The sequence below is a fragment of the Aptenodytes patagonicus genome, chromosome 3 (genome assembly GCF_965638725.1).
Source record: "Aptenodytes patagonicus chromosome 3, bAptPat1.pri.cur, whole genome shotgun sequence".
NCBI classification, from domain to species: Eukaryota; Metazoa; Chordata; class Aves; order Sphenisciformes; family Spheniscidae; genus Aptenodytes; species Aptenodytes patagonicus.
In genome coordinates, this window is record NC_134951.1 from 64,751,767 (window position 1) to 64,776,927 (window position 25,161).

The 25,161-nt window shown below is 39.5% G+C and overlaps 1 protein-coding gene across 1 annotated transcript in view; it reads left to right on the plus strand.

The window, feature by feature from the left end:
• AKAP7 (A-kinase anchoring protein 7) overlaps positions 1 to 24,622 on the plus strand; it is a 98,947-nt gene extending 74,325 nt beyond the window's left edge. The window contains exon 8 of the mRNA XM_076333615.1: positions 23,575 to 24,622. Within this exon, the coding sequence (XP_076189730.1) occupies positions 23,575 to 23,777 (203 nt within the window). The 3' untranslated portion in view covers positions 23,778 to 24,622. The remainder of the gene's footprint in view (positions 1 to 23,574) is intronic.
• The last annotated feature ends 539 nt before the right edge of the window (positions 24,623 to 25,161 follow it).

The window sequence follows — 25,161 nt, forward strand, 5'->3', positions numbered from 1 at the left end:
ACAGTATGTATTTCACATCCCTCTCTATTCTCTTCGAATACAGGTATAACCTTGGAAAACATTTAGCCAAGTTTTATGGTTATGGTAAGATCATAAGAGTGGTTGTTCTGGACCAGATTTAAGATCCTTCTCCCCAGCATCGTAGGCACAGGGTGCCTAATAAAACCATTAGAAAAGGGCAAGCCTAAGAAGGTGTTTCCTCAAAATACAGCTCCAATGCTGCAGCAGTTCAAGGCTTGTGGACTTCATGAAGCGGGGTGGCATCCTTAATAATTAAAGTCTTTAATAAATTTTTCTTCCAAGAATTTTTCCAGTCACCTCTTGAATCCACGTAAACTTTTAGTATCTGTACTATCTTCTGGCAAGGAGCTTTACAGCTTAAATACATATTTTGTGAAGAACCCTATTAGCCATGCCAACAAATTCAATTTGGTTTACTGAGTATTATCTAAATAAACACTTTTTCTGCCACACTTGACAGAAATCAATTCCCAGAATGTACTCTGGGGAGCAAAGAGCTAGGGTATTCTGCAGAAAAGGGAGGGAAAGAAGTATCTGTCCTCAACACTGGCTGTGGGACAGAGATACAAGTAAAGCATGAGTAGAAACTGTTATAACTTAGGCATTTAGGATGTTCACAACCTATTCTTTCAGTTGTCTCAGTGAACGATCATGTAACCACAATAAGGCTGGGGAGCTTTCTACAGGGATGCAGACGCCTGATTCAGCATCTCCAAATGCTGCCTTTATGTATATTCATCTATGCATCCTATGTTGAGTCCTTTACCAGACAACCTTTTTTAAATAACCAGTGGCTTAACTAGTTTTTTCTTTGTTTTTAGGTACATAAAATGAAACCATATTGATATTATTATCCTGATCTTGCACAAGAGATCCCTCAGGTTCCTATAAATTTGAAGGAAGTTATGCTCGTGAATGGAAATAATAGTTTTAGATGTTACATCAATTTTGATAAAATTTATGAAGACTTTTTCCTAAATTAAAAGTCTTAGGGTGGAAATCTGTTTATTTAAAAAGAAAAACAAAACCAAAACCCCCAACTTTATTTCTTCTCTCATTCAACAATGTTAAATTCCAGTGGAGTTGGTGGGGGTTTCAAAATTTGGCTTGCTATGTTTAAGGAGGGGCTTTTGAAAGAGTGTATGCTCCAAAAAAAGGCTAGTGTATAGTCTAACGATTAATTCTTCAGATCTCTGAGATCATGAAGGAATTCCCTGTGTGATAACCCCGGAGTTAGACCTCGTATTGATTTGCTTATGTCAATGCTAAATAAGTGCTTCTTCATTTTGGAAATTATCTCAAATGATCTTTAACTGCTTTTTGAAATTATCTCATTGGAAGCTTATTTCTGGTCTAAAGTTGTTTGTTTGTTTATTTTAACATGTGGCATAAAAGAAAGCATTTTACAAAATAAGCATTGTTACACTTCATTTTAGCTGTATATGTGTTAGCCCATTTGCTACCTGATAGGAAACCAAGGATTAGAGTCTTTGTTGTGCTGACCAGAAATTGTTAAAAAAGGCTGTTAAATATCAAATGCATACAAAATTCCCGTGTCAGACAATTACTGACGTGAAATAAGGCTGGTCACATCAAAATAGAACATGAAACTATTTTGCATTCTAAAAGGTGTGAGTCACAACTTGAGAGGGCAGAGGATGTGAGCACTCTTACGTGTTTTGATTTAATGAGATTAAGCACTTAATTTGTTGTTTGATAGCTATTATACACTATTACTTATGGTGCATATTGAATATAACACATGCAAATAGTCGTGGAAATAAGTAAATGAACACAGGGCCTGGGGCTATGTACCCTGTGCACAGGAACCAGGCAAGCTCCTGCGCACAGCCAGGCCAGCCACATTCGCTCCAGGTCTTGCTCTTTTGGGCCTGACCAAAAATTGCCCAACTGTATCAAACTAGGGATTGGGTTTTGAGGGTAAAGGAAGGTTCAGTGAATGAAATGCAACTATTTTATTTAGGTCTCAAACAGATTTTTAAAATCCTGAAAGTTACATTTGTAAATCAATTACTTGGTCAACTTTGCAGTTTGTTATAAGTTATCATGAACTGTTTTGCATTTGTACTGTAGCCACATAAAAGACGCATTGTCTGTCTTTCTGTCATGAAAGACAGGACAGGTTTGCCTACCACAAATAGTAAGTCAATCCCTGTTGTTGAACAGCCCTTGTACATCTGCCAGGCTGTCTAACTAGTTTCCAATACTGATAGCTCCCTGTCGTGCAGGTTGTGTGTCCTTTTCACTTCTGTTTTGTGAGGTTTTAACTCTTAGTTGCTCAAAGTGATACCTGCTCTGGTACTATAAAGACACTATCCTTTTCCCTTCTTCTTCCCTAAATGTGAAAACACACACTTGTCAGCTGAGCTTGGTGAGTCCTATATACACTCCATTCTCCAGTGCTTATATTCTTTCCTGTCTTGCCAATCTCCCTCTGTAATGTTATTTCTTCACTCCTACATATACATTCACTCATACACACAAGATATACACAAAGAGGTGCATGATGTGGATGAGAAAACAAATAGTTTGAAGGAAAGGTGCATTCCTTGAAATGACATTTTGAATAACAACTAGGTGTTATTTGTCTTTTTCCTTCATAGAACTTCAGAGTGCCCGTGATCAGGTTGCTAATGTTGCTTCCATTCACTACTGGAAGAAAAGAAAGAAAATTTAGTGGTCCCAACCAAAACTAAATGTTCGGTACTTACCATGTCAAAGTTGAAAGTTACACAAGTCTTTCTCCTCCTGCAACCAACAACGTTAGGTTTGATGACCAAGTCAATAAGCCTAACCAAGGCCTGATGACAGCCAAGACTGTCATTAGTGTTTGTGAATCATGAGTATCTCTACTTGTATGTCCGTTCTTGGGACTGACATTGGTTGCCAAAAATAATCCATCAGTAATGAGGCTAGACTGCTGGAAGAATTGTACGCACCAGTGAAGACTAAGAGAAAGCAGAGATATAAGGGAAATCTGGGAGAGAAAATAGGGGGTTTAGATGAACTGTTAAATTCAACTTTATTGCAAGGTATCCAGGAGGGGATGATAGAAGAACAGGCTTTTAAATAGGAGGAAGGAGATTTAAAAAAGCCTTCAGCAGTGGATGCCTATTTGTGGCCTCAAAAAATGGAGAAATATAGTCATCTTGAAGTAAAGAGAATAAAAATAATGGTGTCTGTGAAATTGGGGAGTTTTTAAAATGATGTTAGATGTATCCATGTGCCTTAGGCAATCCTCCTTGAAATTAAAATGTCTCTATGTTTTTGGGGTTGGTGGTTTTTTGTTGGTTTTTTTTTTTTAATTAATAACTATTTTTAGAAAATAGTCCTACATGGTATGAACACATATTGCTGAATTTCCTCCAGTGTCTGATCTATAGTCATTTCGGGTGGCATTTGACTTTTAATCGAAAAGTGAAATTCTTTTTTTTTTCTCCCTTTATGTTTAATACAAACATATGTAAGTCCAAATTTAAATCCTATCAGCATATATAGCCTGTGGAAAGAAATGAAATTAGCTTATTGAATTTCATTTTTGTACCAGTTTTTATTTGGGTATAAGGAATTTTGAAGCACAGAATGATATCATTTTTAAAACTAGGCTACGTTTTACTATTTCACGAGTATGCAGCAGACTGTTGTGCTTTATAATCTATTAGATTGCAGATGTTAGGCTCCCTTCCACCTTCCTGACAGGATGTTTTGTGTAAAATGAATTGCAACTAGAAATTCTGGAGATGAATCAAGTCAAATGTGATTGCCTTGCTATTATGTTATGTTACTGATGGGGGGGGGAAGCAGCAGTGTTTATTATATAATTTATCTAGAAATACGGCAGAACTGCTTTTTTCCTGAAAGGAAACGTGAGCAAAGACAGGGAGTTCTTTGGTTCGTAATCAAAAAATGTTCAGAATAATTTGTAACTGTTCTAAAATAGTGAAAATTGTAAATTCGGTTAAAAGTCTAATCTTCATGTAACATGCACTTATGTGTGAAATGAAGACGTTATGTGGGGCTGAAGGCCTTATTTGGGAGTGCTTTGGACCACAGTGATCCATAACTACTGTACACTGAGAAACTTGAGCAAAGCCCTGAACCAAACCTGTTTGTATTAAAGGACTTGAAGAATTACCCATGAGAAGTTAGGAGAAGATTTCATTTCATTTCAGTTGTAGCAAGCAGAAGACCAGGACTAGCTAATTGGTATAGGTGACTAGTTTCATGATGGGACAGGTACCAACACTTCTTCTTGACCACACTAAGAGAAGATGAGAAAGAAAGAGAGTGGTAAAAAAGTTCAGAAGACCCCGATTAGAAACTTTGAAATGGAGATGAGGTTGCTAAAATTGACTCCATGTTGATGGAGTCGGAACTTTGATAAACTTAATGATGACTTTTCAAAAAGTGTGTCAGCAGAGAACCAGCCTCCAGTGATTTGTGACTGTGTAGCAAGATGAGAACTGCGCAGGTCCCCAGGCGCAGCCTGCTGTTACTGCAAGATATTGGTTGTTTTCTGTCTTCCACCGATTCCACCAGGAGCTGGTTGCAGAAAATGTCTGCGCTGACGATTAAGACCCTCTTAAAACTTCCCCCCTGGATATTTTTGTGGGCAGTTTGTTCCTGTCTGTTGTATCTAGACTATCCATTAACTTAGGTATTCAAGGGTAAATAGCTTAATGTCCATCTTGTGGTCAGCGTAATTGCCAAACCATCACTTTGCATAGGTGGAAAAAATAAGGACCTTTTTGGCTATCAGATGACATGTAATATTTTGCAGAAGTACTTGCATAGATTCTTCCTATATTGTTGAAATTGTGTTTATTTTCCATGTTAAGGCCAAGCACGCCATCCTCTATTCGCGTGCTACTATTACTTTACTGTCAGTACCTCTGCAACTGTATTAGGTCCCAAACACATTGGGAGAGGAAGAATTATATATATCTTTTATATCCGTTTAAATGACTGGCAGAGGGGGCATAAGGTAACTCTTGTCTCTTGCTTTCACCTTTGCTATGATCACAGTCCCCTTTACCCCCGATGTGGGAGTCACATGATCTTCGGCATGCCTGTCTCCCTGATAAGGCTATCAAGGTGAAAACTGGCCACGCTTTTGGTAACCCTGCCTGTACTTTGTGGTGGGTTGCTACAAGCTGCCTTCTTTCATAATGAGTTCTAGCAAGAAATACGTGATCATACACAGTACTAATTAACCTCACTTGTTACGGATAAATGTTGATAGACAAAAAGTTACTATGCTGGCAGTTGTTAGATAAGCAAAACAATAATGGCTCTACGGCCATGAAAACCCATCCTCTTCTAGATTCAAAAGTGCTGACAGAAGAGGTTGCTGATCCCGTGTAGTCGTTGCTGCCACGATCCCCGGTCATGTACACTGTGCGCTGGTGATGTACGCTGTGTACACTGATCCAGAGCAGGTTATGTGAGCACTCCTTTAAGGCAAAATCACCCCAGTGAGGTTAAACACTTCTCCATTGTTGGCTGACTAACCTGGCTAATTTTGCTTGAAGTGAATTAAGGAATCCCCAAAAACCGTGGGGCAAACGATGGTAAGCATCACCTAGCCACAATAACTTCTTCCACTGCGTGACTGGATCTAGTAAAGAATATGTTGCTTCAGAAGTACACAGGCTCAGTCTTGCAAAGTGCTGAGCAGCCTTGATACCTTGTGAACATATGCACCCGTGGTGATGCTGTCTTCCTGCTGCCAGCAGAGGATGCTGGGGTGGCAAGGAGCTGAAGCTTTCCTTGCACATGGGAAAGATTAGCAGTGCCGGGGGAGGCAACATTGACCAGAATAGGTTGATTACGGTGTCTTTCTCAACAGACTCTATTAGTAACATTTATATTGAGGTAAAGTAAAACTGTACTACTTCCTTGGTGCAATGAAAGGGATTTTACTGTGTCTAAAGTAATAAGCTCTATTTCTGTGCAGATTGATCCACTGATACTTGTGGATCAAACATTAAATAATGTAGACATCAGATGGGTCAGCCTTCCCGCCAAGTTCAGAGTTCTCAGGACAGCGAAATGGTGTCTCTGTACCTACCCTGGACTCAGATGGAGAGAACAAGGAGGACCTGCCTGGTTGTAGTCCAATGCTTTTCAGGAACTGCAGCAAGGATAGTTGGAAGGGCGAATCTCTGACAGGTGTATGGACTATGTATCTCCCTTTTGCCATCCCTCCCAGTTGTATTGCCTCATATGGCTGCTGCCCCACAGGACAAAGTGCTGTACTTCTCATTGGTTGGCTGACTTCCAAGGTCCTGTAGCATTTATCATGCTTATATTTCACCAGAAGGTTATCTTCATATTTGTATGCTTCCCCATCCTCTTCTGACCTGCAAAACCGTAATTCTCTGAGAATTCCAGAAATGAGTTGATAAAGAAGTGATAGTTAGTTAATGCCAGTCTGGGAATGTTAAGAGCCATGGAAGAAAATGAAACAACTGATGCAAGTTTATACCTTATTTCTGCTGTGAAGGGCGTTGTATGAGCCATTTGTGGATTTTTAGGTAAAATAATCTATTTAATTATACCAGAGCAGATTCTTCACTGTTTAGTCATGTTAATACTGCAGTGGATAACTCTGTTATGGGATTTTTTTCACTGCGCAAAGATGAGAGACAACATTAAAATTGTTTTGTTTACAGCTGAAGGCTTCTTTGCAGATTATGGGAACTGAGCCTGTGATCTCAGTGAGCCCATACAAAGGTCACCACTGCTGGAACTAGTCAGCACTCTTGTCGGACTAACAAGAGGCTGCTGGTTGAGGGGGTTGTGAAAAATGCACTATTAGTTATACTATGCTTATGCAATTCTTTCTGGGTGGAAATAAAACACAGTAAGAGATGATGATCAGTACCATGGAGTATTGCTGCTATTATATGTATAGCACTGTAAAGGAAAGAAAAAAAAACAATCACCCGTCAAGGAGAGGGACCTTCCTTAAAATATTTATTTTACTGCACGTTGATGCAATGAATTATTTCCATCATTTGTTCTCTTGCTTTTGCTCTCTATTTTAAAATTTATGGCCAAGTAACTTTTTAGTACGCTTGCTACAAGGTCAGGCAGTCCACGTGAAGGAAGTTTCCAGTGCATTACTTCTCATGTGGAGAAGTTTCTAACCGTGACATTAGCCAGACGTTTTATTCATTGTTTCCGGAAGGTACTTCATTCAAAGAACCGCATGAATAAAAGAGCGGATTCCAAAGAAAAGTAGTATTTTCTTGATCTCCTTACTGAGCACACTGATGCTCCTTCAATTAAATTGATTGGCAAATGTTTGGGGAGACAGGAAGCTTCAGCAGACACAGCTTTGAGCCCTGTATTTCTTAGGTTATATAGATACCGGTTTAAATTCCATCCACCATAGGTCATTTCCTTGCCCTGTTGGGGGAGGGGGAGAAAGGCCCAAGAATATGTCCAAAACACTCCATATGGCAGTCTAGGAAAAAGGAAGCTTTACGATGATTTGGAATATGAGCGAGTTCTGCTGCAATAGCGTTCAAATAGCCCTGGGCGTTTCTGTGGGCCACCAGCTGCAGTGGCAGATTACAGCTGAAAATTGCATTTAATATTCTGAATTGTGCTGCTTCTTGGTTCAAAAAACCAAACAGTAGTGCAGACCGAAGAATGGTGAATACCGTTTCTCATGGGGCCAAATCTTTGCAACACAATTAGTTTGTTTTGTAAATCTCCAGCATAAAGTTAGAACAAAAACTTGAATAGAAATGAATAACTCTCTTTAAATATACTGTAATGGGTAATAGCTTTTCATCTTTTGTAAAGGGAAAATAATTGACAGTTAACTATTGTCTATCAATTTGCAACATAACATAAATAGAAATACATGTTGCTTTTGCCTACGAATTTATTTTTGTATAATAAAAATTATACTTTTCTGGTAGTGATAAAATCTCAGAAAAATTTCCAATGTACAGTAACTGAATTGGGAATTTTAATAATGGTTATATTCATTAAAAATAATTATTTCAATAATAATATACTGTTTAGTACTGCAGTGCTTGGAAGCTGTCTAAAAGGACACTTCAGTTGGAATATTCAATTAGAAGCAAGCTAACAGTGTTTCAGGATTTTTGCTAAACATGCAAGTAAAACCATAAAAGTGAGACAGATTATCTGGGGCATGAATCAAGCAGTAGTGAAAATGTCAAGGAAACCTTTAGCAGCTGTAAGCAAGAATAGTGCTGATTTATACCAACCGAGGACCCGGCCTGCCAAGTGCCACGGCTGTGACAGTCCACTGGCTATACCCGGAGTCAAGGGCTGTAGCGAGATGGATGAGAATATCAGCTAGCCCATTTAAAAGCAGACCTTCTATAAATAATATCAGAGGGATTGGTTCAGATGGCAAGCCAACAAATTGCCAACTCCATCTGGAATCCTCTTTGTAAGTACGTACATAGCAAGGGAAGGAGCCTGGGTAAAATACTGTTCTTGCAGCCCCGGGTATTAAAAATCAGGCTGGTAGTCTGCTCCCATGGCTCTTGCAGGAGACTTCCAACATGATTTCTTAAAGCGAGAGTGAGCCTGGAAGGAAGACAACATCACTTTTAAATTTTCTGCATTCACACTAGTTTGCTTAAGCAGTGCGTCTGCTGCTATCCCATATCCTTTTGGGTTTGAAAGGGAGACTAAAGGGCAAAAGATAAAGTAAACATACATAAACATGTCCTGGGTGAACTGAAGAGAGTAACTTCACTGATTGTCCTGTATGCAGATGTTCTGCTTAAGAAGAGGAAATGTTATATTAGATTTCTCATACTTTTATAAGTATGCAGGTTAAACATTATTGCTCATTAGTGGAAAATATGTTTTGTATTCACCCCATATACACCTAGATATGAGATACCATGTCTTTAAATCATCTTAACAGCTTGAAAGACTATCTTAGTAACACCATTGCCACAGCAAAAAGAAGACTGGGTTCTCAGAGGAACTCTGCCTGCTTTACCCTAGCATACTGTTGAATAAGGCAAAGGCTACAACATTATGTTTTTATTGATTTCCAAAGGGTAAATTACAGGCTGTTGCTATCGGACAATGTTAAAAGCTGCCCTATATTCCCAGTGAACAACATCCAGATACCTTATTCTGTATAATGGAAATGCCCTTAGTACTGTTTCTCATATTCATTATATATACTCCTTTCTCAGTTTACTGAGTTTTATGTATACTCTGGCGCGGTGCCTCTCAACTCACTATACAAATTGTGCCACTTGTTACTCACCAAACAGTAGAAGGAGCAGCATGGTTTTCTGAAGTGCTGTAAGACCTGCCCTGAAAAGTAGAAAGCATCGGAAAGTCCAAATATTTAGAGTTACGAATTTTACCTTTCCATTTCCTTACTTCTGGAGATTAGATCAGCACTACAGCAGTCGGATTTCATTGTAGTGGAAGAGGAAATGGAAATTGTGTTGCTCCCACAGCTTTACTGGAGTCACGAGCCAAATCCTGTCCCCTGGCACACGCGTTACTCTAGCTACTGCTGCATTACTCTCTGAAACTGTTCTTAGTTCATATTTCTGTTTTCATTTGTGCTGGGCTGCTTTGGAGTTACGAGTCAAAACCTCTGCTATTAGAAATCCACAGAAGTAACTGTGTCATGAACGCGGAATTTGGCTCAATGTACTTCTCAGCTTTGCTACCTACAGACACACCCTGGCTCTGCAGACCGCTCTACGTGTCTTGGACTCCTGTGTACTACATGAAGGGGTGTCTGGGGATGCACCTGGGTGCTGGGACTGCCTTGCCCATGCTCATGAATTGTTACTGTGGACCCTGGCATAGTTCTGGCCCTGGCAAAAGGGCACCTTCTGCAGCAACTCCTGGGCACTGGTTAGGAGTTAGCGCCAACCCAAGTCCAGTCCCAGCAGGCAGTTTGGATGCGGCCACGCCATTTCAGAGACTAGCAGAGCTGGATACGGTGGACCTGAGCTGCTCTGTGCTAATTGGCCTCATAGCCCAAGAACAAGTACTGGCATTGTGGAGCTCACCTGTGTAAACATAGCCAGGTACCTCTGAATGAAACACTGGGTTTCAGAGATGCTTTTCATGTTACTGTGAGAATAGGTGTTTTGTCTAATGTCAACATAGAACCTAAGTTGAATTTTCCTTCTCTGCTCAAAAGCGATGCGTGAGCAAATCCGTGTTACAGCCAAATAAGAAGTGTTGACATGCTAAACGTGAAATATCGTTCTCTGTTACTATATATGAACAGCTACCCCAATTTAGATACTCATTTGCTTTGACCTATTGTATTGCTGTATGAGAAGTCCTGCTGTAACTTAATCCCTCCGAGTTTAGAGTGGAGCCACTCACAATGTAGAAATTGTAACATATGGAAAAAAACATCTATTACAGAAACAGAATAGCCACACTTGGGAGTGGGAAAGTGTTATATAACCAAAATGTGGTAGTTGTCTGCTGCTTCCTAACCTGATGTTTTAAATGTGCTTTTTTTTCCTCTTATGCTGTCTTATTTGTGATGCTTAATGCTAGCTGAGTGCTTTGTTTTCTAATGGAGAGTGTTATTCCTGGAAGCAAGCAGGCATGTTTTAACCTTTATTCCAGAAACCATTAAAATATTAAAATTAAAAATTATAAAATTGGTCTGTGCACCTTCTCTTAAAGATACCATAAGCTTAAGAAAGAGAAAATAAGTTATTTTACTTTGTTTCATTGAAGGTCTCCAGAAACCAAAATCTGGACAAATAATCAGACTCTCAAATTTGACATTTCTAAACAGACCTGGAATGATCAGGAGGCTGTACTCAGTCCTCTTTGAAAAAGGGGGGAAAACAGGTTTCATCTATGGAAAGGATTCACCTCTGGGAAGGAAAAAAAAAAAAACCCAAACCCTCTCTCTTTCTCCCCTCCAGTAAGATAATGTGCTGCCAGACCTACAACCTTTTAGCAGAAATGGTATGCATGCAGTGCTAGCTAAATCTGCACTGGAAAGATCAGTGTAACTTTTGTCCTAGAAGCTCAAGAGGCACAATCATGGAGCAGAGGAGGAAGAAGTTTGGAGCAAGGGTTACATTTTTTTCAAAGGAAGATAATGCTCCAAATGCAAAGTAGGAGCCCAGGCTGCACTTCCAGAAAATGCTTGGGGAGCTGCAGAGCTCCATCTTGGGGACAGCCCATGTGCTCTGAGAGTAGGAACTAGCTAGTTTTGGAAAAAAAGCTACAAAGCCAGAAGGCAGGAAGAGGAACTGGTTAACATGATTAAGCAACTGTTAAGATAGCACAAGATTTCTTATTTTGCATGATGCAATAGAAGTACAAGAGAGAACATTTTGTATATATTTCAGGGAAAGCTTCCTGTCAGTGACAGATGTTGGACTGCAGAGTCTCCACATTTTGCGATGTTGTGACCAAGATTTTCAGGTTAATGTAAACAAACAAAGAAAACAAGGCAAACAAAGGTCCTTGGTCCAGTGAGGGGTTGTCCTGTAGATATGACACTGGTCTGTTATTATTTGTGGAATTATTGTAGGCAAAGTGGAAAATAAGATATCTTGAAAAGTATCGTACTAAGGCATACTGGCACCTTGTTCAGCAGCTGATTATTGCTGGTTTAGTAATGCTTTATACCTAATCACTTTTGCTATTCCTAAAATTTGAGTGTTTCTGTTTCCATAAGCTTGAACTGTAGAATTGACAGAAGAGTCTGAGATTTAGAGGAATTTGGGGTATAGGAGAAGGGTCGTATATGCTATGGAACTTAGTGTGGAGAAAAGGCTAGGAAGTTATCCTGCCTTAACAAAAGGACAATGGAATGGAAGCCACAAACATTGTTTAAAATTTAGGTACCTTCCATTGATAAACATTTGACTATAAACTAAGTCCTTGGGCCTTAAATAGCTAAAAGTGCGCTGTACCAGTGATAGATTTGACACTGCCAAACTTTTATAATAGTTGGTGCTTTTAGACTTGTAATTCTGATGTTAGCATACACAGCTGAACTTTTGTCAGGCTTCTGACCCTGCCTGTAACTCTCATGAACCTTAGGAATTGCTGTCCTAAATTGGCATAGAGAAAACTCACTCCTTATTAGATATCTCCTCTGCATGCCAATCCCCAGAAATCTCAAAATCCACCATTAACTTTACCTTTTCTGCTGATGACTTAATCCCTTTGAATATCTGCCAATCTCAGGTGAACTTCATCTGGGCACTTGCTGAGTTTCCTGTGAGTTAATATCCTCAGGCATGGATAATTCATTTGCTCTCGCTAGAGAACTTGTGTCCTTTTGCGAAGAGGGGAAGTGTCTTATGCCATGGTCTATTATTGTGTTACTCATTCTGTTTCACATCATAGCAATAACTTTTTAAATGGCATTTTATTCAATTTTCCACTTTAGTACAAAGCACAAGGATTGAACAAAAACATATTAAGTATCAGGCATGTTTTCTGCAGCACTTACTGTGGCTGAGGAGAATCAGCAAATGAGTAACGTTTTCTGCTGTCTTAAAAATCCATTACCATCCAGTATAGCCTAATGCAACCAAAAAGGTATTCCTTTCTTCCTCTCTTCTCTCAGCTCCCCTTTTACTTTTCACATACACTTTGTTAACAGAATGTGAGAGGTTTTTCCAGCACAAAAAAAGTTTATTCTTGTAGTTCTACAAAATATACCCAGTGACTAAGGTGAGTTCTAGTGATTGAACGACCTCCTCAAGTCTGGGATTACCTTTATCTTGTTAAAATGAAATTTGCTGTAGTGTTTGCATGTTTTGAAACACTGTTGATCCTCTGATTTAATGAAATCAATGTTACTTTCTGTTGCTCCCATCTGTGTGCCCTATTGGCACATTGTGTGTGTTCTCTGTTATAATTAGACTGAAACATTTGGAAGGAGGGCCAAGTGTAATAAGGACAGAGGGCTTGGTATAATGCGACCCAGATCATGGAGGCATTGCCTGTAATGCCCACTTCAGCACAAGTGAGTAATAATACTAGGTCCATTTCAAAAGAAGCACATAGTTTTGCTTTGAAAGATGAATTTCATTCCCTTGGTCCTTTTTTAGCCATAGTCTTTGTAGAAGGTGTAAAATAAGAATTGATTACAGGATTAGACTTTGGATAAAAACACGTTATGTGGTAAGATGTGTCCAAGTATAAGCTCCTCGATGAGCAGCAGAATTGCTGGATCGGCATGGTGCTGCACCCAGGCTGTGAGGACAGGCCGATTCTCAAATGCTCTAGTTTACTGCTTCTGGTGCCCCATGTGGTAACAGTGCATAACCCTCTGATGTATAGGTATACCTGCATTCCTGGAGTTAAAACCACATTGCATTGTGCCATGCAACTGTCGTATGTGTTTACCCATCTCGGGAAATCTCAAAATCGTGAATGATACAATTTGCTCTTAAAGGGAACCATTGCCCATCTCCTTTCTTCTCCTCATCCTTAATGAACTTTTCTTGGCCCCTGTAGCCAAACATAGAAGTGGGAGAACGTTTTTCTATGTGGAAAACATAAAGGCAAAGGGAACTATGGAGTCAAATGCATTGCTGTTTAGCTGGAGTGAAGAACAAATACCTGCTTTTGATTTCACAGTTGGTTCTGAATGTAGTGAAGAGAAATGCAAAAACTGGTTTTGGCATGAATATCCAACCTTTATTCCTTTACTCTTGAGTTGGAGAAAGACTGAGAAAAATACTACTTTAAAATAAGAGGGGATGAAGAAACAAAGATGAAACTCCAAATTAGAACAGTTTAGCCTGATAGAAATAAAGGATCAGAAGACCAGCTGGCATAAATAAGCAGTTCTCCATTGATGTTAATGGGACAGAATTAGAATTATTAGGATGCCCAAGAGGAAGGGATGGAATTGTGAATACTGTGTAGGTAGAGATAACAAAATTTGTGAATGGAAAAAGGGGTGAAAAGAGAAGAGAACCATCAATTTTAAGGCATGGTAATAAGCAATCCGTTATGGTACAGAGTGTAAGTTGCTAAAAGTTGTGAGGATTAGTTCAGTTTTTGACATAGCAGGCGTATTTTTCTGGATTGATTTCATTAAAGTGCTGCTAGAATAGGCTTTGACTCACTGAGTCTGAGGAAGTAGAAACATGGGGGAAGAGAGGGAGGGAGTTACTCTTTTGCTAGAGTGCAGTGTAAGAGCTGTAGGGAATTCCTCTCATGAACGAAGTGTTTCTGTTAGGTAGGGAAATGTTGGTTATGTTCTTAAGGAGTTTTACGTTTCACAAAGAAAATGCTTTTACAACTGTTTGATGTTTAGCATAGGAAGGATGTGAAAGTAAGGCCCACTGGTTTAAACAAATAATCAGGACTCAATTCTTGACTTCTAACGGTGAAGCAGATTTTAGGATAATGTTAATTTTGATTACTACTTGCTTGTTCATCAACTTAAGATACATGCACTATTCATAAAGAAAATAGGAAGGGGAAAAAAAAAGTGTTTTCCTTTAGTATTCTTATTCTTTCCTTTTTTTCTTGTCCTAGATTATAAAGTCTGCTTATTTTATGTGAAGGATTGGTTGCATTAAATTTAGTTTTATGACATGGTGATGTTTCAATTTTTTTCATCCACAGATTTCATTAAGTGATCTCTCTTTACACTATGCTCTAGCAACAATTTTTAGATTCCTGTGAATTAGATTAAGTGAACTGTAGTCATACCTTCAGCATTCTTAACTCTAACTACAGCTACTCTGATTTCATATGGCTGAGGTGACCAAAAACCCCATGACACAGAGCAATTTATTATGACCAAACACGTGTCTGAATTTGTTGCTTATCTTACCTGAATATTTTTCTTTGGATGTCAAGACTCACTGTTCTTGCGAGCAAGTATATTTGAGCTTTTAGAGAGAGATTAAAGTTGAGGAAGAGCTTGTCCTGAAGAAGATGAAATAGCGTGGCCAGCGGGAGTAGGGAAGTGATCGTGCCCCTGTACTCGGCACTGGTGAGGCCGCACCTCGAATACTGTGTTCGGTTTTGGGCCCCTCACTACAAGAAGGACGTTGAGGTGCTGGAGCGTGTCCAGAGAAGGGCAACGAGGCTGGTGAAGGGTCTGGAGAACAAGTCCTATGAGGAGCGACTGAGGGAACTGGGGTTGTTTAGCCTGGAGAACAGGAGGCTGAGGGGAGACCTCATCGCTCTCTACAACTACCTGAAAGGAGGTTGTAGCGAGGTGGGGGTCGGTCTCTTCTCCCAAGTAACAAGCGACAGGACGAGAGGAAATGGCCTCAAGTTGCACCAGGGGAGGTTTAGATTGGACATGAGGAAAAATTTCTTTACTGAAAGAGTGGTTAAACATTGGAAGAGGCTGCCCAGGGAAGTGGTGGAGTCCCCATCCCTGGAGGTATTTAAAAGACATGTAGATGAGGCGCTTAGGGACATGGTTTAGTGGGCATGGTGGTGTTGGGTTGCTGGTTGGACTCGATGATCTTAGAGGTCTTTTCCAACCTTAATGATTCTATGGTTCTATGATAAGATCCTGAGCGGTAGTTTTATGGGTTCAGAGCCATAGCATTTAAAGACAGGTCTAAACTTTTATGAACTAATCTTTCCAAGTGTCAAAAATAAATTTCATACTTACAGACCTGTCAAAAACCTATATGTGGTAGAGCAGTGAACATTTATACAGCTACATCTCACAAAATCAGAGTGAAAACTTAAGTCAAATTCTAGCTTTAAAAAAAACACATTTAAAATGGAGGTTATGTGGCAAACAAAAGGGAGGGAAGAAAGAGTAATGCTAAATACGTTACTTAGGGCAAAATATATAATAGATAAAGGGGATTAAGAGAGGAAATGCCATGATAAGTACTTAATGATTTTTTTTTTTAATGACATTTAAACTGACATAAGGGTGTTATGTTAGTTTTCCCAAAGCTATTAACAAATTTGGTCAGATTCTGTAAGCTTGATCCATGAAATGAAAGACAGCAACAATACTACTCATGTTCAAAAATACATAACTTCATGGTTTGCCCAAGAAGCTGATGAAGTGGGTTCAGTTCCTTCATGAAAATCCTGGGGGAAAGGGATTAGACCCATATATTTTGACAACCTTAGGATGTAGTTACACTACCAGTTCAAGCCTATGTAAGACGCTCCTACCAAAAGAGGTGACTCTAACCTTCTTCCATTGGATTTAGGTTCTAATTAAGCATGATTACAAAGATGTTAAAAACACCTTGCAAATTACATTTTTTCCATAAAAATTGTACCTTATTACAGTATTTTATGGACACTGTTGGTCATCCTCTTGAATTGCAATTATACTTACATCTTAATCTTTTTTGGGCAAGATTTCATCTTCCTTTTACAGTTCAAGCAGTATGCAGCTGTGTTTCACAACTCCTGTTACTGCAGTTGAAATAATTAAATGAAAAATGCATGTTCATTTAAAATTTGACTTTTCTCTCCATAATTTACAAATATTTTCAAAATTGCTTTCCCTGAGGAAAGACACATACTATATGAGAGACTATTTGATAGCATGAGTTTGTATGGAGGTTTTTTCTGAGCTCAGGAGGAGCAGCAACACAGGATCAGCTTGTTAAGATTCACTTATTAACACTTGTTTAACATCTGTCTTAGTTCAAAGGAAGTTGCCTTTTTTTAGTCTACTTGATAGTAGCATGAAGAAGTCTCAGCCAAAATAGCGTCCTATTGGAAGCTGTATAGTAACAGATGAATCCTAAAGAAATGAAGTTCACAGAGAATGCAAGAAGGACAGGAAACAGTAACAAAAGGTCAATGTATAGTAAATGACTTCCCTTATCACGCTTGTGAGTAAACATTTGATTTTCACAGTTGACTGGCCCATAAGCAGGGACTTTTAGGATTTGGCAAGACATTTGGACTTTGACAATTAACATCTGTGTATATCCTGTTTTGGTTAGCAGCTGCATTTCTTGGGCCTACACCCCCCTCGGCTTAGTGACCTAGCAGGGTGATTTTCTGCCTTCAAGACCATCCAGCTCTGTCTGTGGTCACTGGCGTCCAAGGTTGATGGGGGAGCAACTTACACTGTCCCCCATAGTGTGTTACATTCTCAGTATTATTTCTGGAGGGCCATTGAAGATGAGGGACTGCCATGTCTGACCTGTTCCAGAATTCAGCTTTTCCCTGGGAAGCCTGGTCTCTTTCTCGGGCTCTGAAGACAGCAGGGAGCTCCCCCTTGGCTGCATCCTGGAGGGAGGGGGAACTCTCCTGCTCTCCCTGCTAGCCCGGGCGGCTCGTGTTCACCATTTCCCTTGAGCTGCTAGCACCAGACAGCGCTGTGGATGGTGAACGGGGGTTGAATAATTCTGCCTGGATGTTTGCTATCACAGTCTGCCTGGATGTTTTTGTTCTCCCATTGTCAGCGTGCATGGTGGACGTTTCTGTGGTTATGTAAAACCACTTTTGTGACTTGGGCCGTTTTCTCTACCTGAGTATCAGTGAGAAAATCGAGTACAACTCAGCTTTTTAAGCCATCTTCTTTCCTTCAGCCATTATGTTATCTTTGTTTCCTGTTACACTAGACTTCTTATAAATTCATTAAGTTTAAGTATTAAACTACTTTAAGGGAGTCAGGAAATTTCTCTGTCAGCAGGTCTCTTTTAATAGGAAAATAAACCCAAGATATTTAACAGAACTGCCAGGAGTAGAGTCTTAGTTACTTTTTTTTTTTTTTTTATTTGAAAGCTCGTGCCTGTGGCATTGCGTCCTTCGGTGCTCGTAGAGGGAAGAATAGGTTTAGCAGAGCACATCCTGTTTCTCCACTTAGTTAGAGGTGGTCAGAAATTTTAGATCACTGAGCTTCACAGAGTTTTGTCTGAAACAAAACAAACTTTTGCCATGTTTGCCAAGCCTCCTGCTCGAAGGGAGCTGCAGATATTCCTGCTGTCATCACTGAAACTGGCAAGAGCACCATTTTCCTTGAATAGCTGTAACACCCTTAATTTCCTCTTCACTAGAAATTCCTATTTTTGTTGGGTTTATTCCATGGTGGGCCAAATCAAATTAAAAAAAAAAATCTTTCCAGCAAACTAGAAACCCATGTATACAGCACAAAGGACAGATTGTTATTGCCTGTATTGCCTTGTTAGACAGTCCTGTATTTACAGAGCAATATATGTAAAACTAAAGAAGTTTGTTAGATTTCCAAGAGGAGAGCTAAGCTATGCATGCTGTTTAACATCAGGTGGGAACACCCAGCAACACAAATGTCATCACCATCATGTAACAAAGAGATTATAATTTCACCCTTCCTTTCAGTGCCTTATTTGTGCCCATTGCTTAAGTGACTACTCAAGAGACATTTCATGGAAGTCCTTCCTAATTAACGAGGAAATGTTCAGAGTTGTGACTTTCCTGTCTATGCTTATTGTGTTGATTAGATATGGGCACATGCTCATGTTTGTGTTCATTACTTCAAAACCATGATCTTGACTGTGCTGGCTCGTTCACAGTCTGTTGCAAGGGTGGGAAGTATACGGTCTGGTGGCTGGTTGTAGCTTGTTTTGCAGTTTATTATGGACTGTGGACTCACTGTCTTTGCAGGGCGAGGGGGGATGGTATTTTTCTAATGCTATAGTTCTGTTTATATATGGCCTACCAAATGTATCTGAAAGTCCTCAGTAAAGAAAACGTTCAGCACATGGATCTGACACACAGGACATTGCAGTTCAGTATGTAGGTGTGGGAACCTCATCCAATTCCCATGGAAGTCAATGAGATTTAATTTAATTTTGAATCAGATTCTGCAGACACAAAGGTCTAGTGTAGCAAAACCTAGATGTTTCCACAGGCTGCAGCTGAGCATGGCAGCCTTGCAATAGTCTACATCTGCCTGGGCATTGAGAGTATAGATTATGTCTTCGCTCTTAGATCTTTTCCTGATCACATAGAGATAGTGAACCATGATAAAGGCACAACCACTGACATTGCAAACTGTATGAATTCACATGCTGAAATCCGTCAGGGATTTGTTTTATTGGCCTGCCTTTGTCTTCTCTAACCCTACCATAGGCAGAAATAATTTATATTCATCTGCTGACGGTTTCTTAGTCTGCCAATGGTTAGGGTAGTTGTCTCCTTCCTTCCAGTCCTGTTCCTGCTATACTGCACACCAGCAAAGCTTTTTGCCCCTGTACGGAGAGGGAAATAATCAGTTACCTTACACTAAGGGATTATTATGCGTTGGAGCCACTGAGGAGTCACCATAGAAAGGGAGTCTTGTGGTGAAAGCTTTGAGGGTTTGCAACAGTGACTTGGCTCACCCTCTTGGTGTCAGTCAGAGGCACAGTGTAAGTAAAAAATGAAGCTTTCCAGTATTCAGAAGGAATTTTTTAATGGTTAGTTTTTGAAAGATTGCCTGAGGCCCTCGTGGGGGGGCCTGTTTTTGTTTCTAGATTTTGTAAAAACAGTATTAGAAAACTGATGAAACAAAAGGTAGACGGAGGCACGTCTGTTACCACGGCCCTCCCCAGGGTGCGGACTGTAACCTCTGCTGCCACAGTACAGACTTCCCAGCTGGTCTCAGTCACCTATTCAGAATACCAAGGGTCTCCTTTTGTAATTTGCCCCACGTTGGCATCATTTTGTTGTGATGAAAGGTTGTTGGAGGGAAAAACAAAACCCAGTGTGTTGAGGCCATGAGGCAAGGATTGCAGGATGTTGTCTTGGAGTGTAGCTGGTAAAAGGTTGTAAAACTGGCTTTTTCTGTAAAAGGGATCCACTGTTGGTTCTTTCAATTAAATCTCTCACAAAAAATGGACTAGTAGTATAAACAGGAGAGGGATCCACGTAACTGTCCTGCCTCTCTCCAAACTGGAGATATCCACATGGACTCTAAAACAGGCTATGTCAGGACCATGAAAATGCTGTACCAGGACCACGAAATCTGATTTGTTCCAATGCAGTATTTCAAAATCCAGATCACGGTCTTGTAAAGCGTAAGGGGGTGTAGACTTGGAGAGTATACCTAGTCCAGTAGAGAGATACTGCAGTGCATTTGAATCCAAACTTGGATTTGGTTGCAGGGATCTGGTTCATGTCCATAACTGTTAGCAGTGTGCTGTAGGATCATAAAGCCCCTTTTGAATAATTCTGTGCAGTTGGTAGTTCCCTTTTGTAAAAAATAGCAGTCATTTCAGGACAATAGGTGTGCTTCGGTTTCAGTAATAAAAAGCACTGCTTAGCATGGATGCATTGAGATACATTCACAGAGCATGAATTTGTTTTCATCTTTTGAAAATTACAGAAGAGAACTCTGGGATAAACAAAATGAAAGGGTTTTTTCATTTTTATTCTGAGCCACGTGCAGGAGAAGGCAGTGGAAGTTTTTTATTCACAGGCACAGAAATAAAGTAGTGGCACAGCCCATACTAAGAGGCACAGCATAGATGCAAGTATAGTGCACATGATGTATCTGTTCCCTTTTCAGAACAGTTTACAAACAAAGCAATTCTGAATTTTTAAACCTCCCTTTTAAATCTAAAACATTCATATCTCCAATGGCTTTTTACTGATATTCTGATAATTCCTGTAACGTAAGACAGTCTACATAAAGAAGCATTTGCCTGCTGCAAAGGAATTGTATACATCTAAGAAGCAGGCAAGCAGCAGATGCAGCATGGAGAGAGAGATATAAACAGGACCTATATGTGTGTTAAATAATCAAGTAAATATAGATGATCAATACCTGTTGTTATTATGTGACCTATTTCTTTTTGTCAACAGTCACGGATAGGAATCATACAATACTATACAACTACCTTGCCAGTGAACCTCAGCATTGCACAGCCACTCACACAACTGCTATTTAGGGAGTCTGAGAATATAAACAGAGCATGAGTGAATCATATGGCCCCATGTGCCAGTCCACCAAGGTGGCCGGACGGATAAATCCAAGGGCGCTCTTCATACGGGGACGTGCACGCATTCGCATTCACATGTCAGTCAGATCCCGTGTATGTCTTCCTGGTGAGAATGCAGAGCTTACTTAGGAGGTATTATAGACTTGACTCCAGACTGTTGGTGAGCCATGAATGTCTCAAAAATATTACCAAAAAAGAAACCAAACCCAAACTATTCTTCTCTAGTTATATAAACTGTACTTTTAAAAGGCTCATTTTAAGTAGTCTGACTTTTTTCATGCTTGAGAAATTACTTACACAGTGAGCTATCTACTTTCTTTGAAGTTTTAAATGCAATAGTAGATACATGGATTTTATACACATATATGTAAATGAGAACTGTTTTGCAGAAAATATTTATGAGAGAAGATCTCTGTCCTTTTTTAGACTGTAAGAATAATGCATAATGTACTACAAGTAAAATTGCATTCTGAGTAAATATAATCACTGCTGGTTTGTGGTATCTGGAGGCCTCTGTGACTGATTAGTCATATTCTGCATATTAAGTACTATAGGGTCAAGTGTCAGAGTGGCTGAGCACCATATTTCCCATTGATTTTGTTCAGAGTTGTGTGGACAGATCATTAGAGCTGTGTGAGTAAAAATTTCTGTGATTCACTAGCAATTCTGAAAAATAAGAAACTTTCCAACTGGAAACCACAGTGGTTTGTTTTTTTTTTTTGCTAGTGAATAAATAGGCTGGGACAACCAAAACATTTTGTCGAGCATCTTTAATAAAAGCAAAGGAAATTTGGAATCAAAGGGCTCCATTCAAAGGAGCATGTGGGATCAATTCATAAAAGCTGGGAGGAGATGCTGCTTTCATGTATCATAAGTCTCCTGAGAGATAAAAGCCTGAATTAAGTCCCTCCTCTAAGTAAGTTCAGGGATAGACTTAAACCCAGGATTTACAGGTAGCGAAGGAACATGGTAAGCAGTGGGCCAGAGAACGTGGAGTATGTAGCTGTTTGGGTGGTTTTGGGAATTGTGCCTGTGCCTGCCTCGGACTCGCATATTAACCTAAAATATTTCTTCTTGGAAATGCTAAACATGTTTTTAATGTTGTCTCTTATTTTTTTTATTTTGTTTTAACCAAAACTATTCCCATAGCTGCCTTTTTTTAATTTTTTTTTTTTTTAGAGTATTTTTCCAACCTTTTTCCAAAATGTAATGAAATGCTTTACCCGGGTCTAATCTGATGACTCTTCAGCTGGAGAGCACAGTTTTCCTTCCCCACAGTGACAGTGGTGTGGCGGCCTGGAACTGGAAGGGTTTGGTCCGTCTTGCTGTTCCAGAGCGGGATGCTCATATTAACAGCTAATAAAGGTGCTGCCTCTGAAAATGAAGAGTTTCGTTTACCCCTCCCTCTCCCCCTCGAATCCCCATATGAATTATGTTTTATCAGTGAAATCACTCCTGGGTTGTGCAATCCGCTACGAAGACTAATAAAAGTCTTTTATAACGATAATCTATATGTGCTAGCAAACTTGAATAAATTTACATATATGAAAAAGAGCAAATTTAGATAATTGAACAGTACAGAGCTTTGTGCTGAGAGCATACAATAGTATCTCTTTCACCAGATGTGTGTGACTAAGCAGCCTATAACTGGTTGCAGAACGCTAACTCCAGAAAAGGACATTAAAAGTATGGCCTTTAAATATAGATGGAGGGAAACAGTTACTTACTCAGTGCAAGAAATTGCGAAGTGGCAGATTTCATGGCCAGTGGAAATCAGAGAATAAAAACTGCATTTCCTGGGTTGCATTCTTCATAAAAGGAGGATGCTGTAGTGGGCTATATAGTTATTAGGAAAATTATTTATGGAAAAGTACAGTTTCAAAATACATGTAATGATGTATGAGAATCCTCACTATATATACAGTTATTTCATTACATATATTTGTTCATGTGAACTCTTCAGAAAGCAGGGAAATGCCAGCTTCTTGCTTTTATCAGCAGATATCTAAGAATAGACTGCTGGAACTTGCGTTCCTTCAATGTCAGAGCTTTAAATTAGAAGACAGAAGAGAGACAGAGAGGGAGCATATGGTTTTTCCAAGTTTTATGCTTTGTTTAGAAAAAAATTTCAAACCTGTGCTTAGAGCATTTTACATCATTTTTCCCATGAGAAACTCTTGAATTACAAGCAATGAATAAATAGGTAGAAGATTTTAGATTTATTAAGCAAAATCACAAAACAGGGGCAGCTACATTTAAGAATGCTGCTAAAATGTAAATTCATCATGTGCTGTGTTCTTCATCTTTGCCCAGATGTCGCAGGTGATTGTTGACCAGAAGAAATTAATTTTGCACACTTACTCTTCTAAGCTGAGTGGGTGCTCACGGTGTTAGCCAGTGGCTTTTACTGGAGTGTTATAATAAAGATGAGCAGTGAAATATTTTTGATCTGATATACTGTATACATCTTCATGAAATACTTTTGATTCAGAGCTTGAGGAGGGGGAAATTACTTTTTACAATCAGGAAGAGGCAGCTAATAATTTAAAATCCAGCTCAGCCAGAGGCTCCTGATACAATTACGGCTACTACCTTTCCGTGGCAATGAATTCCTTCTCTTGTCTGTTGTGACGCATAGGTGAAAAACATGCAGCAGAGCCAGATGATGCAGAGCTGGTGAGCCTGAGCAAAAGGCTGGTGGAGAACGCGGTGCTGAAGGCTGTACAGCAATATTTAGAAGAAACGCAAAACAAAACCAGACAGACTGATGGAAGCCCCGTGAAAACTAAAGAAGCAGAAAGCGGCAGTAAGAATGAGAGCGACAATGATAACAGCAAGTGAGCACTGTGCAAAAAGCCCGGGAGCAAATATCCCACCAAGAATAACCACAAAAACACGTCCCAGCTCCCCACTCAAATTTGCTAAGTGGTGCTGGGTGACAGGCACTCTGCTTTGTGAGTCTCTTATCAAAAGTTTGTTCTGAATCGAAGGACGCTGTCTACCAGTTTAATAAGTGCTTCCACTGCTGAAAATCTGTTGAAGGCTGGGAGGGATGGATGGTGGAAAAAAGGCAAGAATGGTGAAGCAGGCGGCTCCAGTCTTCACTGGCCTTTGATACCAAGAGTCCCCTCCTTGCTTATGAAGAGAAACTGAACCCTTTGCGTTTGCCTTTTGGATTGTCATGAATGGCCGTGGAAGAGGCCTTGCCGTAAGTGGAAGCGACGCTCTCCGCCCGAGGGTTTGGCGCTGCCGCAGGGCTGCTTACTCCATGTGAGAGCACATGCTGTTTCCTAGTCAACAACAGTCAACCCCAAGCTAAAAATTACCACTACTGATACTCATCGCAGATACTATTACAGAGTATGTTTCTCTTAAATGTGACAGAATGCTGTACTGTTTTTTACTTTTTGGTAGCGTTTGTTGATGTAAATTATATTTTTTTGACAAAGTACCTTTTTATAAAAAAATCAATGTGGGCAAAAGGCTGAGCGATTAATACTGTCCAAACCAGATATGATCTCTTTATCTCCATACATTAATGACTCTAAATGACATTAGTTGTTATAAAATGTATTATATTGTTCTTTTCCTCTAGGAAAGAGCCATGAAGCAGACTTAGTAAAGGAAGCTTTGCACAGAGAAACGCAGGCCCTGTTATCCAGACTGAATCAGATAAAGGAGCTGTTATCCAGTTCTGATATCCGCATGAAAATTAGCAGAGAACTGTTTGAAGACAGGCACAACTCTAACAGTAAATGGAAAAGTTGTATTGACTCTGGATCTCCAAATGCATGATTGTAAATTGCCATGATGTAAAACCTCATCAGGTTGTTTAAAGACAAAAAAATATTTCTTCAAGAGATTTTCCTTTCTGTTTCTTTTCTACTGAAAATATGAATGGGTGTAAATGGCTCATGAGGAATAATGCTGAAATACTTGCACAGAAGGAGTATATTTCATAACGATGAAGTACAGCCACTCCTCAGCACTGCTTTGAAATGTGCTTGAATGTGCAGGTGGATGTCATGACTCCAAAGTGGAAAAATACTGTGTTTCAAATAAATCTGAGGAAACACTGTGCCCTTCCTTTTTCATTGCAAATAATTCAGATTTTTCTCATAGTTCCTTTCCGTCGCAATGATATACAAATACTAAAAAATGGATGCTTTTAAATACTTTAAAATGTATATTTGTAAAAACCTCTTTTAATTATCTGCCTTTTGGA